Consider the following 19,811-nt stretch of genomic DNA (forward strand, 5'->3'; position numbering starts at 1 on the left):
CCCCCATTAAAAAAAACCCAATAAAAGTGTGAATTCTCAATTACACCCCGTTTCATTAGATGTGACATACATAATAAGATTATACAAAAGCTTACTCAGATGTGTTATTAGATATGATTCACGGAGCAAGTTTTTTGTTGATATAACCTTGTACTGCTGGGTGACTTGAATTGATTCTGGATAAACGTTTACTATATATAAAAGGAATGCAAGCTATAGCTACGGGGGAGAAGAGCAATACAAGACTTACATCTATAAGACTTATTTTAGTACAGACAAGAGCCTATCTATACTTACATGACAAACCAAGTAACACTGTAATGCGTGAGCTTCACTATTTTAAGTAAATGGTGAAAAACCCGACTGAAATGTAAAACAACTAGAAAAGGGACAATGATTGGGGGACTGTGAATAAGCATATACAAGTATGTTTACATACATATAAAACTGTAACATTGAGCATAAGAAAGTCAATGAATATGTACCATACATTAAACACCGATACAAAAGGTGTCTAATGTATACAGGAACACATTTTGTACAATATTATCAATCAGGTAGGATGATGCCACTTTTATGTAGATAATCAAAATTAAGGTTTAATATGAACTAAATATAAAGTGAAACTAGTGAACATATATGTCCGACTAAATTTCATTACAACAGTCTACATATAATAATACTCACAAACTGAATGGAAAATATAATTTTAAACACAAGGAGTAACATCATAATGAACAAATACATCACATGGAAATTTTTTAATCCTAGGGTTATTCATTAATATAACTCATATATACATATTTAGTTATAAAATTTGAACATAGTGAATTTATAAACAGCAGATTAATGGTTAAGAACATGTCGGTCACAAACGGTTAGTACACAATATGTATACCTACTTTTATGATACACACAATAGTAGGGAAATATACTCTGAACTGGTTTGTGGATTGACCCACAAATGTTGCATAATATGGGACTGTTGTAAATACATACTGGCTATATTTATCAATAAAGTAATTGGATGGATATTGAATTCTAATACGATCATATGGTAGGGAACCTTTTTATATCAACATATTTGAAAACATAAATGAGCTTTTCTGTAGCGCACGATTCATTTATTCCAGATGTAGAAGGCAGGGGTACTGTGATACTGTGATTAAGCGATCTGTCTGAAAGCCGCAACAAATGCGGCGAAAAGGATTTTTTTGATGGGTTAGGACAAACTCGATTTGAGTAGGCAGGCGATATCATGATAAGAGGATAATTCGCTCATGGTTGTGACAACAGCTTTATCGCCAGTATTGTTACGAATCACCATCCTGCCATCGTTTGTCCAAATACCATTACTATTGCCCTTACGTGTATTGAATGGCAGTTTAGCAAACAACAAGATCAAGAAGAAGAAAAAAAATGACATGAAAAGATTGAAACATTACCGTACAGTTATTAAGGTAGAGTGGACAAATTGTATAACAGGACATTTAAAGTCACATTCAAAATACAAACGACATTTAAATAAATAAACATAGTGGCCTAATTCCCCACCCGCGTGCTGGGTCAAATCTCCCATTGTTCACTGTTGTCTAATCCCGATCAGCTAAGGCATACGTACCCAAGTACAGCAGTGAGCTACGACATACTGATATCGGGAGGCACAGACGGTGGTGGCAGGCGACAGGTCAGTATGCATAGAAAATATATATTAGTGAAACAAGAATGGCAGTAAATGAAATATAATATCCGTTATGTGTATATGTTTGTGTATTAGAAAGGACATAAAATTAGCAATTGTTAGATTTAACACACATCGCTTGGAGATTAGGTGAGAACCAATGCGTTTATAAAAATGCAGCTGAAAACCTTGATCAGAAACGTACAAACATGTATATAATAGTATATCGGTGCTATCTGTCTTCCTTTGTCGGGTAATCGTGCAAAGTGTATCGGTTGAAAATCCGAAAATGTCCTTTTGTGTTAATACATTTGTGTTTGTTTTGTTTATGATTTTAGCTATCTTACAAAACACATTATACTTTTTCGTGTAAATATGTATGAAAATCACAGAGGGCGTACATTCATTGGAAGGTCTAATAACAGTATTTTCTTCATATAACGTGAATGTTTTAAAGCACCCTACACAACTATTTCATTATTCCGTTGAATTATATAAACACCTTGTTAAATATAAACAATTATATAAACACCTTAATTAAAACTATATTATATATACAGTATGCAGGAGGATGCTGCCTTTCGTTTCGTTTTGGTGACTCCTCAGTTCCTGTTGTTGTATTCCTATTTAGTTTGGTGTCTCCTCAGTTATTACGTTTCTTGTTTTGGGGTCTCCTTAGTTCCTACTGTATTTCGATTTCGTTTCGGTGTCTCCTCGGTTACAGTTATTGTATTTCTTGTTTTGGTGTCTCCTCAGTTCCTGTTATTGTATTTCCATTTTGTTTTGGTGTCTCCTCAGTTCCTGCTGTATTTCCATTTTGTTTCTGTGTCTCCTCAGTTCTTGTTGCTGTGTTATTATTGTATGGTGTCTCCTCATTTGCTGTTGTTGAGTTTCTAATTTTGTTGTCTCCTCATTGACTGTTCTTATTTTCTTTGCATTGGTGTCTTCTCTTGTATTATTGTTGCCCTTTGTTTTGTTACAGTGTATTCTCTGATTTTGTTGCTATCTTTTCCTTTGTTTTGTGTCTCCTCTGTTAGGGTTAGGGTTTTCCTTGTCTTTTGTTTTCGTGTCTCCTCTGTTAGGGTTAGGGTTTTCCTTGTCTTTTGTTTTTGTGTCTCCTCTGTTAGGGTTAGGGTTTTCCTTGTCTTTGTTCTTGTGTCTCCTCTGTTAGGGTTAGGGTTTTCGTTGTCTTTTATTTTTGTGTCTCCTCTGTTAGGGTTAGGGTTTTCGTTGTCTTTGTTCTTGTATCTCCTCTGTTAGGGTTAGGGTTTTCGTTGTCTTTTGTTTTTGTGTCTCCTCTGTTAGGGTTAGGGTTTTCGTTTTCATTTGTTTTTGTGTCTCCTCTGTTAGGGTTAGGGTTTTCGTTGTCTTTTGTTTTCGTGTCTCCTCTGTTAAGGTTAGGGTTTTTCTTGTCTTTTGTTTTTGTGTCTCCTCTGTTAAGGTTAGGGTTTTCCTTGTCTTTTGTTTTTGTGTCTCCTCTGTTAGGGTTGGGGTTATCGTTGTCTTTTGTTTTTGTGTCTCCTCCGTTAGGGTTGGGGTTATCGTTGTCTTTTGTTTTTTGTGTCTCCTCTGTTAGGGTTGGGGTTATCGTTGTCTTTTGTTTTTTGTGTCTCCTCTGTTAGGGTTGGGGTTATCGTTGTCTTTTGTTTTTGTGTCTCCTCTGTTAGGGTTAGGGTTTTCGTTGTCTTTTGTTTTTGTGTCCCCTTCTGTTAGGGTTAGGGTTCTCGTTGTCTTTTGTTTTTTGTCTCCTCTGTTAGGGTTAGGGTTTTCGTTTTCTTTTGTTTTTGTGTCTCCTCCGTTAGGGTTGGGGTTATCGTTGTCTTTTGTTTTTGTGTCTCCTCTGTTAGGGTAAGGGGTTTCGCTGTCTTTTGTTTTTGTGTCTCCTCTGTTAGGGTTAGGGTTTTCGTTTTCTTTTGTTTTTGTGTCTCCTCTGTTAGGGTTAGGGTTTTCGTTGTCTTTTGTTTTTGTGTCTCCTCTGTTAGGGTAAGGGGTTTCGCTGTCTTTTGTTTTTTGTCTCCTCTGTTAGGGTTAGGGTTTTCGTTGTCTTTTGTTTTTGTGTCTCCTCTGTTAGGGTTAGGGTTTTGCTTGTTTTTTGTTTTTGTGTCCCCTTCTGTTAGGGTTAGGGTTCTCGTTGTCTTTTGTTTTTGTGTCTCCTTTGTTAGGGTTAGGGTTTCGTTGTCTTTTGTTTTTGTGTCTCCTCTTTTAGGGTAAGGGGTTTCGCTGTCTTTTGTTTTTGTGTCTCCTCTGTTAGGGTTAGGGTTCTCGTTGTCTTTTGTTTTTGTGTCCCCCTCTGTTAGGGTAAGGGTTCTCGCTGTCTTTTGTTTTTGTGTCCCCCTCTGTTAGGGTAAGGGGTTCTCGTTGTCTTTTGTTTTTGTGTCTCCTCTGTTAGGGTTAGGGGTTTCGTTGTCTTCTGGTCTTGTGTCTCCTCTGTTAGTGTTAGGGTTTTCGTTGTCTTTGTTCTTGTGTCTCCTCTGTTAGGGTTAGGGTTTTCGTTTTCTTTTGTTTTTGTGTCTCCTCTGTTAGGGTTAGGGTTTTCGTTGTCTTTGTTCTTGTGTCTCCTCTGTTAGGGTTAGGGTTTTCGTTTTCTTTTGTTTTTGTGTCTCCTCTGTTAGGGTTAGGGTTTTCGTCCTCTGTTAGGGTTAGGGTTTTCGTTGTCTTTGTTCTTGTGTCTCCTCTGTTAGGGTTAGGGTTTTCGTCCTCTGTTAGGGTTAGGGTTTTCGTTGTCTTTTGTTTTTGTGTCTCCTCCGTTAGGGTTGGGGTTATCGTTGTCTTTTGTTTTTGTGTCTCCTCCGTTAGGGTTGGGGTTATCGTTGTCTTTTGTTTTTTGTGTCTCCTCTGTTAGGGTTGGGGTTATCGTTGTCTTGTTTTTGTGTCTCCTCTGTTAGGGTTAGGGTTATCGTTGTCTTTTGTTTTGTTCTTGTCTTCTGTGTTCCTGTTGTTGTCATCCTATTTTCGATGAGTCCCGGTTTGTGACACTGCGAGTCTCCTCCGTTAGGGTTGGGGTTATCGTTGTCTTTTGTTTTTTGTGTCTCCTCTGTTAGGGTTGGGGTTATCGTTGTCTTGTTTTTGTGTCTCCTCTGTTAGGGTTAGGGTTTTCGTTTTCTTTTGTTTTTGTGTCTCCTCTGTTAGGGTTGGGGTTACCGTTGTCTTTTGTTTTTATATCTCCTCTGTTAGGGTTAGGGTTTTCGTTGTCTTTTGTTTTTGTGTCTCCTCTATTAGGGTTAGGGGTTTCGTTGTCTTTTGTTTTTGTGTCTCCTCTTTTAGGGTTAGGGTTTTCGTTGTCTTTTGTTTTTGTGTCTCCTCTGTTTGGGTTAGGGTTTTCGTTGTCTTTTGTTTTTGTGTCTCCTCCGTTAGGGTTGGGGTTATCGTTGTCTTTTGTTTTTATATCGGGTAAGGGGTTTCGCTGTCTTTTGTTTTTGTGTCTCCTCTGTTAGGGTTTGGGTTATCGTTGTCTTTTGTTTTGTTCTTGTCTTCTGTGTTCCTGTTGTTGTCATCCTATTTTCGATGAGTCCCGGTTTGTGACACTGCGAGTCTCCTCCGTTAGGGTTGGGGTTATCGTTGTCTTTTGTTTTTATATCTCCTCTGTTAGGGTTAGGGTTATCGTTGTCTTTTGTTTTGTTCTTGTCTTCTTTGTTCCTGTTGTTGTCATCCTATTTTCGATGAGTCCCGGTTTGTGACACTGCGATATTTGTAATAGTGGTTTATATGCAAGAAGGTGTGTTTTAAAGCATATCAGACTTTGCCCGTCCCTCGGCTCTTTTAACACTAGCTAACTGTATAGCCACAAAAGCGTTTCGTCTTTTCGATGTTTTAACCCTTTATACAAATAGATCGGAGCTTTTATTGGGTATCGTACGACGCTAATCAGTCTTACGTCAGCTTGTTTGATAAGGTCCGTTATGTATTGTAATGTATTACTTTGATCCTCGGTGTGTAATCTGTACGTACATTGTCGCCTACCAAAATATCTTTTCCTCACTAGTGCTGCTTTATGGTTGTAACAATAAACGGATTAGAAACTGACACATATTGATATTCAATATCAGAAAGAATTTTAAATAGCCCTTGCTTTAGGTCAGGTTTCAGATATTGTGTTTCAATATTATGATATTAACTTACAATAGAAGAATTTTAAATGTACCTTTTTATATACTTATTATCATGTATTGTGTTTCACATTTGGAATTATAAATGTACCCTTTAATAGTCTATTTTTCATGTATTGTGTTTCAATATTTGGTTACTGCCGTACATATTTACTTAACAAATATGCTATGTGTATTTTAAGACTATTTGTATCCTTTAATGAAAGTGTGTATTGCGAAAACATCCCATGATTCAAAGTATTTACATATGTAGGATAGAACCGGGGTACTAACGTATGTAGGATAGAACTGGGGTATTGACGTATGTAGGATAAAACCGGGGTATTAACGTATGTAGGATAGAACCGGGGTATTAACGTATGTAGGATAGAACTGCGGTATTAATGTATGTAGTATACACCGGGGTACTAACGTATGTAGGATAGAACTGGGGTACTAACGTATGTAGGATATAAACGGGGTATTAACGTATTTAGGATAAAACCGGGGTACTAACGTATGTAGGATAGAACCGGGGTATTAACGTATGTAGGATAGAACCGGAGTATTAACGTATGAATGATAGAACCGGGGTATTAACGTATGAAGGATAGAACCGGGGTATCAACGTATGTAGGATAGAACCGGGGTACTAACGTATGTATGATAGAACCAGGGTACTAACGTATGTAGGATAGAACCGGAGTATTAACGTATGAATGATAGAACCGGGGTATTAACGTATGAAGGATAGGACTCGGGTATTAACGTATGTAGGATAGAAACGGGGTATTAACGTATGAAGGATAGAACTGGGGTATTAACGTATGTAGGATAGAACCGGGGTACTAATGTATGAAGGATAGAACCGGGGTACTAACGTATGTAGGATAGAACTGGGGTATTAACGAATGTAGGATAGAACCGGGGTACAAACGTATGTATGATAGAACCGGGGTATTAACGTATGTAGGATAGAACCGGGGTATTAACGTATGAAGGATAGAACTCGGGTATTAACGTATGTAGGATAGAACCGGGGTACTAACGTATGTATGATAGAACCGGGGTACTAACGTATGTAGGATAGAACCGGAGTATTAACGTATGTAGGATAGAACCGGGGTATTAACGTATGTAGGATATAACCGGGGTATTAACGTATGTAGGATAGAACTGCGGTATTTACGTATGTAGGATAGATCTCGGGTATTAACGTATGTAGTATAGAACCGGGGTACTAACGTTTGTAGGATAGAACTGGGGTATTAACGTATGTAGGATAGAACTGCGGTATTTACGTATGTAGGATAGATCTCGGGTATTAACGTATGTAGTATAGAACCGGGGTACTAACGTATGTAGGATAGAACTGGGGTATTAACGTATGTAGGATAGAACTGAGGTATTTACGTATGTGGGATAGAACCGGGGTATTAACTTATGTAGGATAGAACTGGGTTATTAACGTATGTATGATAGAACCGGGGTATTAACGTATGTAAGATATAACTGGGTTATTTACGTATGAAGGATAGAACTAGTAGGCGGAGATGAGAATAACTTAGGCTTCTGTGAAATAGTTTTTACATTTGACAACAAGTACATGTTGTATACAATGCGAATTCAAGTTGAAATCGTACGATCACATTGGTTCTATGAGACAAATAGCCTTTGAGAAACCCTTTTTCGAACACTAACGGTATTTATAAGGTATGTAGTTTGGTATACATTTTAGGTACACGTGTACATCATGTGAATGTTAACATTCTAGTAATAACACCGTTCGATTAACCACACATGTTGTGTTCAGAGAGTGAGAGACTCGGATATCTTATTGTTCACCTTTAGTCAGACATTAACTTGTCGAGCCCCATGTACACTTTGCGTTAATAACAGGTCTACCTGATTCTATACAGATCGATTAATCAGAAATAGTGTGCGCGGTTAATTGTTTACTGTTACATTAAACGGGCTGTGCTATTCCTCTGCAGTTTAATGAACAAATGGTATCAATTATAACACGACGTAGCTGTACATTGGTATTGACCGTCGTGAATCTGATCAATAAGACACCTGCGACATGTCACATTTAATGACATAACTACACACATAAATGCAATCGATAACTGACTTGACAGGCACTTCCGGTCCTTGAAAGAATATTTTACCCATTAGGCTGGTGTCTGTGACCATTATGTCTTGGTTTATAAAACTATAGTGTGGCGACGGCACTTTTATGTCTTTGATACTATGTTCAAAGTCTGCTGTCTTTCATTACCATTATATTTCATCATTAATCTGTTGATTTCCGTATACCTGCGGGTTTCTGTTACATATTTAGAGTCTTATTACGTCACCATTTCTGTATAAGCTAGCATTTTAAAGTCTGGTGACGTCGACATGTCTATGTTTATTAACATATTCATATTCCTGTGACGGCGACGTTTCTGTGTTACATGTAATCAACATATTCATTGTCCGGTGACGGCAACATTTTTGAGTTTATCCACATATTCATGGTCCGGTGACGGCTATAATTCTGTGTTTGTTTACATATTCATGGCCCAGTGACGGCAACTTTTCTATATTTATTACATATTCATGATCCGGTGAGGGTGACATTTCATTGTTTGTTACATGTTTATAGTGTAGTTAAGTTGCCATTTCATTGTTTGTTTACAAAGTCTGGTGACATCACCATTTTCCTGTTCTTTGTAAATGTACATGTTAAGAGTATGGTTATGTTGACATTTCTATTTGTCTAATCATATTCATGGTCCGGTGACGGTGACATTTCTGTGTTTGTTTACAATGTTTTAGTGTGGCTAAGTTGATATAACATGGTAATCACCATGTGACGTTAATATTTCCGTGCTTTATTCGATGTTTATAATCCGATAACGGCGATATTTCTGTGTTGATTTACATAGTTTCAGCCTTGTGACGTTAGCATTCCTGTGTTTATTAACATGAGTAGGATGAAACGACACTGACATTATATATGTATGTTAATATTTCCATAGTCCGGGAGCTGTCTACATTTCTATTTTCATGTTTATGTGCAAATTGCATATTCACACACGACGATGTCTGGGACAGGTCAGTAACAGTTTTCTTTTAAGGCAACAACTACCACTCAACCAATCGTACTCTACATATGGTCTATGTCACGGACGTAAATGGTTTATATTGTGCTATGCTATTTCCTCTGTGTAGATATCACGTTATTTAAAACACTGATATTACCGTCACAGGAGGGGTAAAGGCTAGGGCAGACTTGGGTTTAACCAAAGGATCTCTGAACATAGACACGTAGTCGCCAACCAAGTGCAGTCTGCTTTACTCCCCAATCCTTTTTCTAAGTCTTCGTCCATAAAGACAACATTATTTACAACCCAGGATCGGAGGACTCCTAGCCAAACGTACACCCAGTATATAACCACAAAACCAAGTAATGACAATGTAGATCGCGCTGATAAAAAGACGTTTTTGCTATCACCTTTCACATCATTTTACATATTAAAGCCAGTTATTGCGATGTAAGTATCGCTTCAATAACAAATTCAATTTTGACCAATGTACACAAAACAAATTTATCACTATTCAATCTAAATTCCGTAAATGATTTTCCAGCTTTAGAGAAAGGCGCAGAGACGAGAGTGCCATTGTCCGTCTCTGATTGGGTCATACATTGCGCTTTTGTAACGACTAGCTTCAATGAATATTATGTCACGAACAATTTATAGTGCAAAAAATCCTATTAGACTGCATTAAGTTTCAGCAAACACGATATATTTTCATAATAATGAAACAAGTCTTAAATGTCTTTCTGAAGCACTAAATATCTCCATAGCTCTAGATTACCAGAGATCTGTTGATCTGTCCATCAATATCTAAGCATATCCACTTAAACACTTTATTGTGCTGTTCTTTCCTTTAAGAGTTTTTTTTTACATCTGCCTTTTATGTTTTCGTTTGATTTTTGACATTTTGATCGCCATTCATTGACCATTTTGAACTTTTCTGTTACAGTTAGTTGTTAAGCATGTTAAACATACTTATGGTAATCGATGTCACTCCTCGACAACACATTACCATCAAATCAAACATGAATATAAGAGGACCCGAATAGATATTTTAAGTTAAAAGAGGCACAGCATAAACATTAACGAATAGACCTAAACCGAAATAATAAAGATGTTTTCTCTGCTCAGCCTGAGATATCTTTCAGGACTGATTCTGACCTAAGTACGTAACTATGTCAGACATGTAGATATACTGTCCAATTATGATATTGATACCTACGCTACACATGGTTCGATGGCTAATTCAGGGTACCAATCGGTTCCTGTATAATGTTTGTTAAGGTTAAGTCTGCGGAACGGAGAGGGGTCATTTAAAGTTCTTTCTTTCAAACGACAAAAATGAAATGAGATGTGTTGCCGTTTACAATTCCCCGTCCCACTATCATTTTCATTGTGGTGAAATTAAGACTGCTATTCAGTAGGACGTAATGTAATGGTAAGCGGGTTAGAATCACACAGATCCTTTTGTGACCTTGAATAACCTTCTGATAAATAGCCAACACTGCTTATGTGTACACACAAAGCGGAACTATGAAACGCTTGAGCCAGTTGTCTTGTACGCTAAATTACGCTTAGTTTGACGAAATACAAGTTCATGTGTGGATAGTCTTGTACGCTAGGTTCACTTTGTATGTCAACATACATGTCCATGTATCGGAAGTCTGTCGACATACCAGTTCATGTGTCGGTATTCTGTCGACATATTTATCTATGTGTCGGTAGTCTGTCGACATACCAGTTCATGTGTCGGTATTCTGTCAACATATTTATCTATGTGTCGGTAGTCTGTCGACATACCAGTTCATGTGTCGGTATTCTGTCAACATATTTATCTATGTGTCGGTAGTCTGTCGACATACCAGTTCATGTGTCGGTATTCTGTCAACATATTTATCTATGTGTCGGTAGTCTGTCGACATACCAGTTCATGTGTCGGTATTCTGTCAACATATTTATCTATGTGTCGGTAGTCTGTCGACATACCAGTTCATGTGTCGGTATTCTGTCAACATATTTATCTATGTGTCGGTAGTCTGTCGACATACCAGTTCATGTGTCGGTATTCTGTCAACATATTTATCTATGTGTCGGTAGTCTGTCGACATACCAGTTCATGTGTCGGTATTCTGTCAACATATTTATCTATGTGTCGGTAGTCTGTCGACATACCAGTTCATGTGTCGGTATTCTGTCAACATATTTATCTATGTGTCGGTAGTCTGTCGACATACCAGTTCATGTGTCGGTATTCTGTCAACATATTTATCTATGTGTCGGTAGTCTGTCGACATACCAGTTCATGTGTCGGTATTCTGTCAACATATTTATCTATGTGTCGGTAGTCTGTCGACATACCAGTTCATGTGTCGGTATTCTGTCAACATATTTATCTATGTGTCGGTAGTCTGTCGACATACCAGTTCATGTGTCGGTATTCTGTCAACATATTTATCTATGTGTCGGTAGTCTGTCGACATACCAGTTCATGTGTCGGTATTCTGTCAACATATTTATCTATGTGTCGGTAGTCTGTCGACATACCAGTTCATGTGTCGGTATTCTGTCAACATATTTATCTATGTGTCGGTAGTCTGTCGACATACCAGTTCATGTGTCGGTATTCTGTCAACATATTTATCTATGTGTCGGTAGTCTGTCGACATACCAGTTCATGTGTCGGTATTCTGTCAACATATTTATCTATGTGTCGGTAGTCTGTCGACATACCAGTTCATGTGTCGGTATTCTGTCAACATATTTATCTATGTGTCGGTAGTCTGTCGACATACCAGTTCATGTGTCGGTATTCTGTCAACATATTTATCTATGTGTCGGTAGTCTGTCGACATACCAGTTCATGTGTCGGTATTCTGTCAACATATTTATCTATGTGTCGGTAGTCTGTCGACATACCAGTTCATGTGTCGGTATTCTGTCAACATATTTATCTATGTGTCGGTAGTCTGTCGACATACCAGTTCATGTGTCGGTATTCTGTCAACATATTTATCTATGTGTCGGTAGTCTGTCGACATACCAGTTCATGTGTCGGTATTCTGTCAACATATTTATCTATGTGTCGGTAGTCTGTCGACATACCAGTTCATGTGTCGGTATTCTGTCAACATATTTATCTATGTGTCGGTAGTCTGTCGACATACCAGTTCATGTGTCGGTATTCTGTCAACATATTTATCTATGTGTCGGTAGTCTGTCGACATACCAGTTCATGTGTCGGTATTCTGTCAACATATTTATCTATGTGTCGGTAGTCTGTCGACATACCAGTTCATGTGTCGGTATTCTGTCAACATATTTATCTATGTGTCGGTATTCTGTCGACATACCAGTTCATGTGTCGGTATTCTGTCAACATATTTATCTATGTGTCGGTAGTCTGTCGACATATCAGTTCATGTGTCGGTATTCTGTCAACATATTTATCTATGTGTCGGTAGTCTGTCGACATACCAGTTCATGTTACGTCGATAAAGTAACGTTTTAATGAGATAAATGTATTATATTTGGTGATACAGAAACTACACGGTAATGCGTCGATAATTTTACCTTTTTAATGAAATAACTGTACTGTATTAGGTGATACAGTATCTACACAGTAACACGTCAATATTAAAACGTTTTAATGAGATAAATGTATAATATTAGGTGATACAGTAACTTCACATCAAAACGTCGATAATATAACGTTTTTAATGAGATAACTATACTATACTTGGTAATAAAGTAACTACACAGCAATACGTCGATAATGTAACGTTTTAATGAGATAATTGTATTAAATTTGGTGATACAGAAACTACATGGTAATACGTCGATAATTTAACCTTTTTAATGAAATAACTGCACTGTATTAGGTGATACAGTATCAATATTAAAACGTTTTGATGAAATTAATGTATAATATTAAGTGAAACAGTAACTACCCAATACGTCGATAATGAAACGTTTTTAACGACATAACTTAACTAAGGTGATACAGTGTATGCACGGTTATACGTCGATAATATAACGTTTTAATGAGATAAATGTACTATATTCGGTGATACAGTAACTCCACAGTATTACCACGATAATATATCGAAATGTCGTTTTAATAAGACAACTTTCATTGTATTTGATGGATACCAAACTTGTATTAGCAACCTTTCCGAGGTGAGGTTGATGATCTTGTTGAAGCATACACTTCCAAATGCCCCGTGGTTTAATGAAAATCTCTGCGTAACTAAACAGAACCGGAGGAAAGCAGAGAGATAGTGGCGACAGACCAAATTAACCGTTCACCAACAGATTTATAGAGAGCAATGTTGGCTAGTTGGTCCACTACTCTTTCAGTCAAGGAAGGCTTATTATTCGAAAAGAATCGAAGAATGCAGCAAGGATAATAGACTCACAAAAAACCTAATGGGACAGAAAGGTGAAATGATCCTACCAAGCTGTAATTCTGAAAAAGACTTAGCAAGCAAGTTCAGTGATTACTTTCTGAATAAAATCAGCTCAATCAGGAAAAATATTGCCGAAGTGAACTCCTCTGCTGACATTGACATCTCTGTCATGACTGTTGACATTGCATTTGATGGGGAACCATTGGCAAAGCTCTCGCCAACAACCCAGGACGAGTTGCGCAACATTATCATGACCTTGCAGTCGAAGTCCTGTGAGCTTGATCCACTGCCTACAGACCTATTAAGTGTCTTGAAGCACTGCTTCATTTGATTACCTCAATCATGAACAAATCATTGGTGGAGTCAAAGATGAGTTGAAAAACTACCGCCCAGTTTCGAATCTGCCTTTTCTGTCTCAGATCTTGGAGAAGGTTGTGTCCCGGCGTTTAGTTATGGGACACTCTACTGAGACGGCCCTCCTACGTGTGCATAATGATATAGCTTCTGCATTGCCATCGGATCTTCCACCTCACATGACAAAGTACTAGATTTCGGGGTTCCTCAAGGGTCGGTGTTAGGACCACGAAAATATTGTATGTACTCTAAACCGACTGGAGAGATTTGTCGTCGCCATAGCCTTCGCTATCATTGCTATGCCGATGACGCACAAATTTACACAGGACAGTTGGAATACAGTCCCAGAAAGTCTGGAAGCTTGTCTGACAGATATCAGTATCTGGATGAACGCCAACATGGTTAAGCTTAATCAGGAAAAGACGGAACTAATCGTCTTTTCCCCAAAGTGTCATCAAACAATGGCTCTCCAGCTCAAGGTCGGTGCCAGAACTATTGAGACTGTTCCAGCTGTTAAAAACCTAGGGGTATACTTTGATAGTTCACTGAACATGGCGAAACAAGTGAACGCTATTGCCAAATCCTGTTACTACCAGATCAGGAACATCGGCTGTATTCGGCAGTTTTTAACTGCAGATGCATGCAAGATTTTGGTGCATTCACTAGTTACCTCGCGGTTGGATTATGGTAACGCCCTGCTCTGTGGTATATCTGAAAAACTAACTAGTCGTCTGCAAAGGGTCCAGAACACTGCAGCACGGCTAGTTACTCGTACTCGAAAGAGAGAGCACATCACACCTGTGCTTTATTCGTTGCACTGGTTACCTGTACGATACAGGTCGCAGTACAGAATTCTGGTGTACACATATAAGGCACTGAATGGAACAGCTTGTTACCCTGTATCATCCGTCACGATCACCGCGGTCGGAGTCAGAATCTTTGTTTTGTGTCCCAATATCTCGTACTGTGACCTACGGAAACAGATGCTTTTGGAGGGTTTCGGCTACGTTGTGGAATAGCTTACCATCTGATATTAGAAAATCAAATACCCTGGCCATGTTAAAGATGTACATCAAAACTCACCTCTTCACGTCTCCATTTTAGAATCTTTGCAAAGACGTCATGTAAATACCACCCTTTTATTTGTTCAATTATGTGCACATTGCTTGCTTAAATGTATAAAAGTGATTGTAAGCCTTTGTTTTTTGTTTTCACAATTATAACCATTGCTACTATCCATATGTTGTAAAGAGCTTTAGAGTAATTTTACAAATTATATAGGACGCCATATAAATGTTGTATATTATTATTATTATTATTTCCAGATCTATAGTTCTAACATCTATCTTAATACCTATACCAAACTTCCTTTCGATCATATATATTTGCGTATTGGTTATATAGTACAAATCGTGAGTCAAGAGTTTCTTTAATTTCTACTCTACAGCTTTACCCAGTAGTTGCCGGCGTCGCAGTGAAGGTATTTAAACAAAGAATAGGTATGTGTTATCTGCAGTGTACAGCTAGTGCCAGACACCGATTATACTGTAGACGCTCTGGCATTGTCAGTGGAATTAATATGTTTATACAGAAAGGAATAACTACATCAACTGTCATTCACTTCAAAGCACCACTCCATTGATAACATTCCGTAGTCCAATATTGTTAAAGAAAGCATGTGATACATCATTATAATCATGGCTGTTTTACAGGGCACTGACGCTTTGGTGGTAGTGGCCAACGATAAAACCAGACACGGAAAATGGCGTCCGACAACGTAGCCGCGGTAGTGAAAGAATGCCTGGCGATTGTAAAGAAAAAAGAAGGATGCAACAAATTGAAATTATTATTAGGTATGTGCAACCGTGAGCAGTTTATTCAGTGGAAGGACGAAAAGCAGATGGATGTCTTACACCATACTATTCTCAGCAATAATCCAGAAGTGGTGGAATATTTATTGACGCATGGGTATTTTGTGAGACCTTTTGAACCGGAAGTGAGCCCTTATATCCATTTGGCTGCATACTTAGGCTTCAGAACAATTATAAATATCCTCCTCACCCATCGACCAGGCGACAATAGACCGTCAAAGAACCTGAAGTTCCCGGATGAGAGTTCCTCATCTAGACACGTTTCTGGGGTAATGTTGTCAATAAAGTTTCGCATGATATCTTTACTATTTCATATTTCATGACATACATGTAACTATTTTTGAAGGATGCGGACTTAGTACACAAAGCATGACAAATACATAATAAAAAGTAACAGGGCAGAATACTAAAATGGTATAAGTACACTAAAGAAGTACCAATGTACGGAGGATATGAATGAAGTGCAGAACACTAGAGTAGTACAAGTACCGACTATGTAAAGTAGTAATATCATGGAGTCTGTAAAGTAGTATAAGTTAGTAGGTTTGTGTCACCATTTCTCTGTAGAATTTCTTCAAATTTTGAAGTTAAATTGCTCTGAAGTAAAGAAAATGTTCTGCCACCAAAAAAGATAGGTTGTCAGAATTTTAAGGATTTTAAATGGTAATGTATGTAAAAAAGAGTGAATTTTGAAGAAAAAAATGAGACACAATGTTTTGCAAACAAATGTCAATAAAAATGAAACTAACATAGATTAGTATTGTATTAATGTATATCAATTTAATAAATGCTGAAATTGAGTAAAATAAATTCTCTATAAACGATTAAAAATTGACATTTTATAATAAAACATATACACATAGTAATTGCATGTAAGAGTTATCTTTCTTGAAAAACTTCACAGTAGTGAAATAGGTAGCCGTTTTCAGAAAGTAGTACAGAAAAATGGACACGTGTGACTCATTGATAAAAACCCAACTGAATTAATGCCTGGGTTGCTTTAAAATACTTTAATATTGAGAGAACACACTGTCCTGGCAATAATAAACATACAATATTCATCAGTTTAAGATTAAACAATGGACAAAACATAAACATAATGACTCATTACACAGTATTTATACTACAATGTATTTCTGTATTCTAACATTCTGTCAAGAATGAAAACTCTTTGGTAATGTAATTATCAACAATGTATTCTACTTATTTTTCCTGTATTTTTGGCACTTTGTAAGACTCATTAGAATATGCGGAAATTGTGATACTGTCTCCCTACATTTGATTTTCAGCTAGGAATGTACTTCCTATTTCCGTTTATCAATACACTCATTCGACCTTAAGTACTGAATACGTACAGCACGTAGCATGTAATGTTATTGTATATCATAAGTAACTTTTTTATATTCTCTATAGGTGACTCCACTGGACGTCGCTGCCTCCGCCGGTCACCTGGAAAGTATTCACCTAATTCTGAATCAGTGTGTTATCAAAGCATACCCTGAGCACGCCAAGTGTGGATATCTGTCCCTAGCTACCCTAGCTGGTTCATCAAAAGCCGTGAACTTCTTACTGTCACAAAAGTACGACAAAAAAGATCTTCTTAGAGCTGTCGAATTTTCTATAAGCGGAGCAAGATCAGAAATTTTAGATTCACTGCTTGGAACGGGTGTAAATACCTGTGAGGTCATGAGGGGCACGAATTTGTACCATGCTTTATATACTAACAGTGCTTTGAAAGGCTTTGGTCGTGAGGGATACAAACGTTTACCGGATGTGACTTCGGTTCTCATCAAATATCACCATGATGTAAACACAAAATCTCCATGCAACACGTATCCATTATATTCGTTGCTACGCAATTCCTTGTGTGCCCATGACTACATCAATACACAGTATTATCTGGCATGTCTCAAGCTTCTGCTGAAGGCAAACACCAACCCCAACTTCGATGAGGTTCGGTATGAAAAAGTCATGCAAAAGAAGGGCAACAAGTCTATCGTAGGAAGACCAGCATTCTCGAGTGCTCTCCACTGTCTGTTGGATACTGTAGAAATATACGCATCCTATTTGGACTCGAAGGCTTTGGCTGTGAAGTTCATCACAGAATGTTCTGACGTACTGTTCCGATTTGATGCTGATGTTCACCAGGTTGGCCGCCTTGGTGACAATAAAAGCACCTTGAGTGGATCAGTTCTCCACCAATATGCAAAATCCAGTGTCAAACTCGGAGTAGACGCTGCTGTGCTAAAGGTCTTTCTTCGACAAGGCGCGAATCCTGATATTAAAGCCAAGGGTAAATACTGCATCAACGTCTTCACGGACAGCCTCTTTGTCAGCATTTTGGCGGTACCATCACATAAGACACAACCTGATAGGACGGCAGACATTGACAGCATGCTGGACCTATGTCGGTACATGTCCGCCAAGTCCATTCAAGAAACTTTACAAGTGTTCAACCATGAACATGGTAGAAACAATGCATATAGACTTAAGAGTCAAATAGCCAGGATCAAGTCGAAACTTGTAGAATATTCTAAATCAGTCGCACCATTACAACGGATCTGTGCAAATTATATATGGCAACGATGTGGGAGGAACGCAAACAACATCCATAGTCTTCCACTCAAAATTAGATACAAAACGGAGATTTTACCAATAGTTTAATGTATAGACTGTTATGTGACAAACCGGATGTCTTCTGAATGAATATCAAATAGTTACATGTAATTGTGATATGATATTAGGTAGACTGTTTTTGTGTGTCGACAGTTGGTTCGCCAATACAAATACCAATCCATTTATAACTAATGACACAACAAATATAAGGAATACCTTGCAAGACATTTCATTACTAATTCGAACTTCGTGGCAAATACGAGGTGTTGTGTTAATATAATAACTAAAAAATACTATTGTTTCCTATAATTGTGATGTAATTATTAATGTGCTACTTATCAGTCTCATATTGACTGTACATATTGACTGACTTGTCAATAACATGACGATTGAATAAAGTTTAAATAACTTCACTAACTGTATGAACAATAATGACACACTTCGATAGTGATGCCTGTCATCCGACTGTGACATTATAAAATCACAGGTTTAGTCATTTACATAATTTTGCATACAATAGAAAAGCGAAACATGGGTAAATGTTTTTCATTAATGACATTATGTAATATTTTATTTATCTTTCTAGTACAGTAACAAAATGTGATCCACATTTTAAAAATCTGATTCGTTTCTTAAAGATGTAAGCATAACGGCAAGCCCTTTTTCAAAATCATAGATTTATTGAACAACAATGAGCACTAACGGTTGTTTTCGATGTAAACTATATCTCAACGTTGGGTAATAAGTTGATGTTTTGTGGATATAACGTTAACATTAAATCATATTCAATCTCTAATTAGTTTTGTTTTACTTGGACACTATATGTATTTGATTGAACACAAAAAGCGAGGAATTTATGTTATTAAATTAGCTTAGCAGGTTTGAATTGGATTTAACAGAAAGTTTTAAGAGATAAATGAAAATGACTAAAATCTTCATTCAGCCAAATAGTTTGTGATGTAAAAGGACACATGAGAATTTCTACTTCCGACACAGAAACTAATAGAAGTTTCGATGCAGGAAGAACTAGCTAAAGATTCAAGGAAGCAATCAAACTAATTAAGAAATGAAAAACACTTGGAAACAGTGAAAGTGATAAAGATGAACGGCAATAAGTGTATTATGAAAGACACTGACTGAGTCCTGGGGCGTGGGAACCAAAACGATGACAAGGTTCGTGACCCCGATAAGAAGATTCCAGTGACAGACTAACACGAGACGAGTACAAACGCTGTACCACATACCGTACTGTCTGTGCAAGTACTGTGCCAAGGCAAACACTGTGCGTAGGGGAGATAACTGCTCCATTAAACGCTCAACGTCATTCTGCCTGTTATCTGATGAGCTTTGGTTGTGATCAATTGTAATGTTTTGAGCATCAGTAAATGAAATCAGTATTCACATCAGGTAAAATATATCAAATCACGGTGATTGAATTACGTATCCAATCATTTTCGTAATTTATAAAACAGACAATTGTTTCAATATATTTAAAGAAAGCATATTTCCTTATCGAGTGACTTCTGTTATTTGCATATTATCTCATATGACCTATATGGCACATTGCCTTGGTAATTTGTCTTTAGGAATTTAAAAGAAAAAAAATATAAACCAATACAAGGGAAACTACGTTTATTCAGCGGAATATATATAATCATTTGACGAACTAAATTAATCAAGTAATATCACAAAATAATTTTCGCATATTTGAG

General features: G+C 37.4%; 1 protein-coding gene across 3 annotated transcripts; it reads left to right on the forward strand.

Moving 5' to 3' along the window:
• Window positions 1–1,628: 1,628 nt before the first annotated feature.
• LOC110441858 lies at window positions 1,629–18,890 on the forward strand. Of its 3 annotated transcripts, XM_021485137.1 has the most exons (4): window positions 1,656–1,687; window positions 15,060–15,111; window positions 15,325–15,752; window positions 16,897–18,890. In XM_021485137.1, the coding sequence occupies exons 3-4, from the start codon at window positions 15,375–15,377 to the stop codon at window positions 18,145–18,147; spliced, it is 1,629 nt and encodes a 542-aa protein (XP_021340812.1). In that variant the 5' UTR covers window positions 1,656–1,687; window positions 15,060–15,111; window positions 15,325–15,374; the 3' UTR covers window positions 18,148–18,890. The 3 variants fall into 3 exon arrangements, with proteins under 3 accessions (XP_021340811.1, XP_021340812.1, XP_021340813.1); XM_021485136.1 differs by lacking the exon at window positions 15,060–15,111 and having other exon boundaries at window positions 1,629–1,687; XM_021485138.1 differs by lacking the exon at window positions 1,656–1,687 and having other exon boundaries at window positions 15,063–15,092.
• Window positions 18,891–19,811: the final 921 nt, after the last annotated feature.

The sequence above is a fragment of the Mizuhopecten yessoensis genome, unplaced genomic scaffold, assembly GCF_002113885.1.
Source record: "Mizuhopecten yessoensis strain PY_sf001 unplaced genomic scaffold, ASM211388v2 scaffold716151, whole genome shotgun sequence".
Lineage (NCBI taxonomy): Eukaryota > Metazoa > Mollusca > Bivalvia > Pectinida > Pectinidae > Mizuhopecten > Mizuhopecten yessoensis.

Bases quoted from the DNA above. Each gene is read 5' to 3' on its own strand.
- LOC110441858 (XM_021485136.1), top strand. From the start codon at position 15,375: ATGGCGTCCGACAACGTAGCCGCGGTAGTGAAAGAATGCCTGGCGATT. The intron at 15,753-16,896 runs GTAATGTTGTCA...TATTCTCTATAG, and splicing joins CATCTAGACACGTTTCTGGG to GTGACTCCACTGGACGTCGC.